Source organism: Phaethon aethereus (genome assembly GCF_964289735.1).
Source record: "Phaethon aethereus genome assembly, chromosome: 3".
NCBI classification, from domain to species: domain Eukaryota; kingdom Metazoa; phylum Chordata; class Aves; order Phaethontiformes; family Phaethontidae; genus Phaethon; species Phaethon aethereus.
The window spans coordinates 105,155,603-105,163,102 of record NC_138576.1 but is presented as its reverse complement, the minus strand read 5'-3'; the positions used below and the strand labels follow the sequence as shown (position 1 = coordinate 105,163,102).

The 7,500-nt window shown below is 45.2% G+C and overlaps 1 protein-coding gene across 1 annotated transcript in view; it reads right to left on the bottom strand.

Annotated features, from left to right (window-relative positions):
* Positions 1-7,500, bottom strand: part of PROX1 (prospero homeobox 1) — a gene marked incomplete at both ends in the record, with an annotated part of 36,510 nt that overhangs the window by 27,527 nt on the left and 1,483 nt on the right. Inside the window, 2 exons of the mRNA XM_081998372.1 lie at positions 551-690; positions 7,267-7,500. The exon at positions 7,267-7,500 is cut by the window's right edge and continues 1,483 nt beyond it. Of these exons, the coding sequence (XP_081854498.1) occupies positions 551-690; positions 7,267-7,500 (374 nt within the window). The remainder of the gene's footprint in view (positions 1-550; positions 691-7,266) is intronic.

Sequence of the window (7,500 nt, the reverse complement as noted above, 5' to 3'; positions counted from 1 at the left end):
CTTATGCTCAGTGTACTCTGCATCAACAACAAATTAAGTTGTAAATAAGAGACAATCATCACTTTTGTTTTTAAGCAGCTTCTGCATGGAGAATTTCAATGTACTGTTTCTTTTTGACCGAAAGAAAGGGATTCTACACTCTGCTTATGTAAGCACAAATATGAGGAAACCAAATGAAATGAAACAATAAGGGAGCACTTGAGAACTGCTCCAAAATGTTCTTGGAAGTACACTTCTACCACCACAGAAATCTCCTTTTTTTAATAGGATATGTATAATGAAAAATGTTTAATTTACTGAAATAATTATTCTTACTTTGCTCTGAAATGTCAGTGATTTTTTATTTTTCATTTAAAATCCTCCAGCCTCCCCTTTCCTGTCTAGGCACAAGCAACGTATGCCTCGACAGGAAGAACAAGTGAATCAAGGCAGCTGTAACCTTTGTGTACCCAGAAATATTACTGATCTCTGATATGATAACACGATACCTTTTCATGAGCAAAATACAGCATGCAGTATGGAAAGAGGGAGGGGAAAGAGATTTTCTTACCTTTACATCTGAGAAGTAGGTTTTCAGCATATTGGAACTTGGGTACCGGGTGTAAAAGAACATGAGCTTGGCCTTTTTCAAGTGATTCGGTGACAAGCCTTCCTGCATGTAGGATTGAATTAGTAAAGGAAAACGCTGTTCTTGAGAAAGCTGTTTCCGAACGTACAGAGCTAGCAAAGTGCCCCCTTAAATACTCTACAGTTCCCCAGACCACAGGAGAACACACGGACATTTAAATTGCGGCGCTGTCATTTTCTGTACAATAAAAGGAGGGCCACGAGGCTACGTAACTTAAACCCTGTATTTCCTATCAGTTTTGGTGCTGGGTCTCGGGAATCTTGCAAGTTTACGGCTTGCGTACCATATGTATGTTCACTTGTTGCTAAGGAAACAAACGCACGAAGCGTGTGCCGCCGAAAACTTGTCGGAAGCTTCTTCCCCCTCTCCTTTGCAACTGCAGCTAAAGTTTCCATTTCTCTCAGCCTTGTACCACTTCCACGAGATAAAGCTCATGCACGCGAGACAATCGGAGGCGCTTTTATCATTTTGAGCAATGTTTCACACAGGCGGTACGTTCACCTGTTTCATTCGCGTCGACAAACTTTAACACCTTGAGGAACCCTCTCTAATCCCGCTGTTGCTTTGCGCCGGCGGCTGCCTTGCAAATCAAAGCGAAATCTGTAACAGGCAGAGCCCCTCCGCCGCTCAGTCCGCCTCCCCCCCCCAAACTTGTCGCCTCCTGATTTACACAGTTAACTCCTCGGAGAACGAAGCTGTATTTGGGGCTAACCGATCGATAAATGTGGGCTAGGAGATCAATAAATGGCCACTTACCCTATAAGGCAGCCTATTTATCCTGGAAACATCATTACCTTTTAGATCTGTAAACAGAAGCAACTAAAAGAGTTCCCAAGGGAATGTGAAGCTAACCATAACAATCTCGGCTTGCTGATTTCTCTCCCAGCTTCTTGGCTCTCTTTTGTGTACTGCGAGCCGGGACGGCTCTGGTCACATCTGTGCTGCAGGCTGGCCCTGCCATTTCCTCAGCAAATTAATGGCTTTATAATTTATCAGAAATGAAGATGCACGTGGAGAAAATCAATGTGGCCCCCACAAGGTCAATTAAGGGTTCGTCCCAGAAGCTTCTCTAAGGACTGTTTCTCCTAAACACAATTGTTGAAAATTTCACTCAGTTCACACCTTACGGTGGGGGGGAAGGTCAACCAAGTCGACAGATGCGCTGCAGCCAAGGTGCCTCTTCCACCTTACGGCCGGGCGCACGTCAGCACAGAACATCTCATTCCAGGCCTCGAGACGGGAAACCCAGACTGATTTTTATCAGGAAGCTACTGATGATTAGCTAGTCTTTTTCAGCAGAATTCCTTTTTCTCTAATTCGCGAAATCTACTGAAACCATCTCCCTTTATTTCAGTGGCAAGAGAGAGCTCCCATCTAAAAATGAATTTTTAGATCAGAAAAATGTAGCATTTAAAAAAAAAGTCATTGACAATATTGTTTAAAAACCTCTTATTATCTGGAAGTACACGGAAAACAGCTCAGCTGAACTTGCATTTTGTTTTAGATGCTTAATGATTACAAAGAAGATAATTTATGACTGACATACTTCTTGCGCCAAGAGAAGAGTTGAAAGAACCTCCAGTTACCTCCATTAGACTGATAGAGAAGTCTAAAAGAGCATTACACTCTGCAGTGCCATCTGTCAAAATACGTAAGTGAAATAATAGTAGCAAGCTGTCACCTATTGCTTAGCGATAAGAGTTTTAGACAAATCAAAACTTCTACGCCAGAAATCCATTTTGTTATGCGATCCTTTCAGGAAAGTGAGGGTCCAAAGGGGAACTCCAATAAGGGAAGGAAAAAAAAATAAAACCTAAGTCTCCTTAATTTGTGATTCCTCTGACGCTGACAATATGTTAGTATTGGGTTTGGTACGTGTTTTCTTTCAATGCAAGCTGAAAGATGGACTTAAACTTTCAGAAAAAGCTCTCACATTTGCTGGATTTAAGCATATTAGACAGTTGTCTAAGCATTTGGATTCCTTCTGCATTTAGGATTTTTAAATATTTCTGCTCTAATGCCAGAGGATATTGATATTGAATGAAACATGTATTAAAAGATGTTCTGAGACTCAAATTCCCAGAAATCTATTTTTTATTAAAATTATACTTGTTCTTAAGCACTTGGCAGCCTTAAAGCGATATCAAATCTGCAATAAATCTGTATATCTTGATCCTAAGGTTAACGCTTTACTAAGATAAAAGACATGATCTCTAATAATCTAGCAAAAAATAGTTAATGCAGACTTAAGAGCTAAGAATTAGATAACCCATTGCTATTTCAGAAAAAACCTGAACTGACCAATTGCTTAATTTCCTTTTTAAGTGCTTGGGCTGAAAAGCAACTGTTCTTCCAAGAAAGCACTAGCTGTTTCCAGGATACTTACACACGCACAATGACTCATGATGAAATAGATTCAGTAAACATACAGCTGTACCGAACACGAGCTAAGCCCCATTCAAGGCCAGGAAAGAAAACGAGCACAAATAAATATTAAGGAGGTAAAGGGAGGAGGGGTGCCGAATGGAACGCAAACAAGCTCTGTCCCAGCAGCTCGTGTGGCTTGCCTCAATTCTCTTAGCTATAGCTTTGTGAAGACAGATGACATTCAATTCTATGGGTAATGCAAAATAGACAATAACTGCTGAAACTTGAGCCAGCTGCCAGGTGTAAAAAAAAAAAAAAAAAAAAGAGGAAAGAAAAAAAAAAGGAGAGAAAGAAAAGATGATAAATCCATAAATTAATGAAAGACATCTGCTCGGGAACATAAAAGATCAGAGGAACAGTGTACTGCAGCTGAACCTAAAGCGGTGTTGAAACAACCCGAGTCCCAGCGTCGTGCGTTTACGCAGTACAACGTAGCCTCACCTAACACTGCAGCAGCAGCAAAAAGGCAAAATGCTAAGAAATAGGAAGTGAAAGACTGGGAACGGAACGTATACACGCTCTCCTGCGTTTTAGCTGGAGAAGCACAGAGGTGGCATTTCACCGCATTTGATTCACTTGCACTTCAGTCCTGCCAGGTAACGCTCCTCTCTTGCAAAAATATTTTCCAGTGGTGATCTTTCACTCCTGTTACTCTCAGCCCGAGCTCCCACGAATGCTCTAACAGGCTTCTCTAGCCCACACATGTATTGAGGAAAAGAGGTAAGAAGAGGCTGCATCAGGTAAAAAATCTGCACTAGCGAAGCCAAGCTGCTCCTTAAGTTACACCTCAGGTGCTTTTAATCAGCAAAGCTCCAAATAGCTGTATCTCGGAGCATCTTCAAGACCCTTCAAAGAATGGGCTGGCTGGGAAGTATTCGTTCATCGCCCAGGTTTTATTAACAGCACAGAGTTATCCAGCTTGCTGTACAATCGGTCTTTTTTTTTTTTTTAAGTTTAATTAGTTTAATTCTAGTCAGATGTAATAACTCCTCATTTCAAAATGTTGTAATTCACTAATTATAGCTTTCACGTATCGGGACTGTGAAACTCATTCCAATTGGATTGGAATTCTGCTTAAACAGAAAAAACCTGTAGAAAGTTTCAGTGATGTTTTAAAGCCTTCCTGCCAGGGAGAGCACACGAAACTTCTTCACCTTTACAGATGTCTTAACAGCACACAAACTACTGTTGTGCTTCAGTTTTGATCTATGCAAATGTTTTGGGACTGAACAAGGCTATTTTTCTTGAGATGCAAAGAGGATGCATGACAAAGGAAGACCATGTAGAAAAACAATTCGCTGTTTGTTTCTTTTGGAATTTGAATAAAACTTAGTATTTGATTAAACAGATTAGTTTGCAAAGATACAGACTGCATTCATGACCAAGATGGGAATTCATGCTGCAGGTGCATCTTATCTTGTTTAGCAACATACGCAAATATTAAGCATTTCCTTTTGCAATTCAGCAAAGAACAGTCAGATACACTTTACAGGCATTGGTTTAAAAACAAAACCAAAAAAGAACAAAACCCAGAAAAACCCCCCAAAATCCAGGCTGCTTCAGTGTTTTAGCCTACTACTACTGAACTTGGCTGTATCTGCTAGTCTTATGTTCTGATCCTGGCTGTATTGTCCAGGAAAACAGATGTTGCTTTCTGCAGGGAAGAAAGATCTGCTTCTCCCAAGAAAGATATTCCTTATATATGCACATTCAACCATGTAAAATAAAAGTGCCACAACAGAATCGACCACAAACAAACCAACCTCCATACTGCGCCTTTCCCTGGAAACTGCAAGCTACCTGGACAAATGAGCCGCTGCTGGAAAAAAAACATCCATCCCCACAGCTGAGCCGTATACCAGGGTACACGCTGTGTAGAAGCGCTATTTAATAAATCTGTTTGTCCCAACAGGTCTGTATCTAAACCCAGACAAAACTGCAGCCCGCAACAGCACCTAGGCGGGAGGGTCAGAGCGCTTTCCCAATGGCAGGGGAAGACGTGGGGCACAAAGCGGGGCGAGGGAGAAGGAAGGGAGCGGCTCCACATGGCATTTCCCTCGGCTAAGGCTGGGAGCGGCGGGGGACTCTCACACCCCTGTTTCAGCAGAAGCAACAAGCTCCATTAGCGGCCGCTAATGTGAGACCAGGCAGGAGGAAGGGGGAGAAACAGCAGGGGCGAGGGAGAGATGCTCCAGGGGCGGAGAGGATCACGTGCGGCCCCAGAACTACTCCTAGTTCACAGGCTTGGCATCTTTCACCTCTACACGCTCCTCTCCCAGGATGGGAGAACTACTTTTAGACAAAAAACAATTAGCATGCCACTGTACTGTTTGGCAGAAATGACTTAATTGCTCTGGCCTGAGTCTTGCCCTCGCCTGCCACTCCTGTTGACCTCAGGACTGCTTTCCCAGCATTGCAGCTTGCATTTCAATACGCAGGAAAGACTGTCGGTTTGGGTCTCCAAAAGTAACTGGCGGTACCTGCCAGTGACGCTGGATTGAAACCGACTCCTCTGTATTGCCCCACAACCTGCATGGTGAAGACTCCCCTGCTACCAACGCAGCAGAGAGATCCCCTTTCAGGCAAGAGGTCCTTCAAACACCACAGCCGCTACCAGCTGACTCTCGAAAACACCGACAGCCAAGGAAGGTGCTTTCAAAGCGGCAACGCTTCTCCCTATAGAAACAGGACTACTCATACAGGTCAGACAGCAGCGACTCTCAACTCGGACTTGACCCAAGTTAGAGCGAAGACTGGTGGCGATGGGCTCCGGCTCTGCAGCACCTGCCTTCGTCCCACTGGTGCCCGCCACCATGGGAGGGGTGGGAAGTCCGGATAACCAGCGGGTCTTGAGCCCTGCCAGCATCCTCCTGAAGATTTAACACGTCTACATAAAATGTGGTTAAATTTATCGAAAACCAGCAGAGTTGTTAATCGCCTAGAAGACAGCCAGCGATGGGGCACAGCCTCCTGCATCTGCCTTCGTGTGATACCCCTGGAAAGGGGAGAAGTTCCTCAGCATCGCTACCATGACTCAGGGAGGGGCAGAGTTACTCAGTCGCAATTATTTTCATCAGCCGGGCAACGAAATTAGCTGCATCTAGGGCTCTGCGCTTGTTCTGTTGCCTTCTGCTGGGGTCTTGGAGCTGGGAGAAAATGTCGATCTACCCTTCATTCAAAATCCTCAATTTTAGCATCAGGCAGACATGGTATTTTATTCACTTTTAATACGACTGTACTTGGAAAAAAATCTTTTGATCAAAAAGCACATTAGGGGAAAAGATGCAAGGAGTGGGAGGCATTATGGCTAAAAGAGAAAAAAAAAATACAAAAAATCCAGTACTATTTTCCGGGGGGGGGAAATCATCATCACTATGTCTGGATATGCCTAAATAAAAGGCAGAGAGTTATTTTTTCCCCTAACTAAAGCCTGCTATTGAGCTAAAAAGAGTTTTTTTTTAAATCACCTTTTTTTTAAGCAGGGGAAGTGTCCTGTAAATTTAATACAGCTGAAGTTTTATATTTAATTGTTCTCTCTAGCTTTCCAAAATAATTTGCTTTGTGTATGTTAGGACAAAAGATTTCTGTGTATGGCTGAACAGAGGTTAATCATGCATAGCAGGCAGCTGCACAAGGGCTGAGGAACAGACCTCTGGGTGGGGGAAAGAACTTGATGCAGCCTGAATATATCAGTACCTGTGTCTGTTGTGCTTCGTCTCCCTTACACACGTGAGAGCTGAAGGCTCACGATGACCGCACCGTGGCTCTCTGCGAGCCCCAGCCACGACACCATTAACATGGGTTGCGTGTTGGCCTGGCAGGGGAGGGAGAGGAGGCGGCTGCGGCTCGAATGGTTTTTGGCCAAGGGCAATGTCCCCTGGATCACCTCCCCGCCTGCGGAAGGACCTGCTGACCCAGGGAAACCCACCGGCACCCAGGTCGTAGGCTTGGCTTGCTTTCTGACCCCACAGGACGGTCCAAAAGGCTTGGGGAGGGCTGGTGGCTTTTTTATGTGAAGGCCGTTGCGGAAGGAGCGCCATCAGTCAACACCCGCCATTTTTTTTGGCCTCGCCAAGCCCCCCGCCCGCTCCCCCATGAGCGCCCCGCTCCCGCAGTGCCCGGGGGAAGCCCCGGAGCATGGGCATGGTCCCTCGTCCTCTCCCACCGGCCACCGCCGGCTTAGCGCTCATCTTTCAAAAAGGATATTGCACTTCCCGAGTAGGGTGAGATTTCGGACATGTCTTGCAGGTCGCCGCACTCGGACTTTATGAGGGACAAGGAGAGGCCCTCGGCGGCGCTTGGGGGGTGGGCCGGCGAGCAGGGGTGGTGGTTCATGTGGTGCGACGACATCTTGGTCCTCAGGCTGGTGGTCTCCCGGGTCAGGTCAAGGGATTCAGGGGAGGCGCGGTCTTTCCCCGGGAAGGAGGCCGACGGGGCGCCCAGAG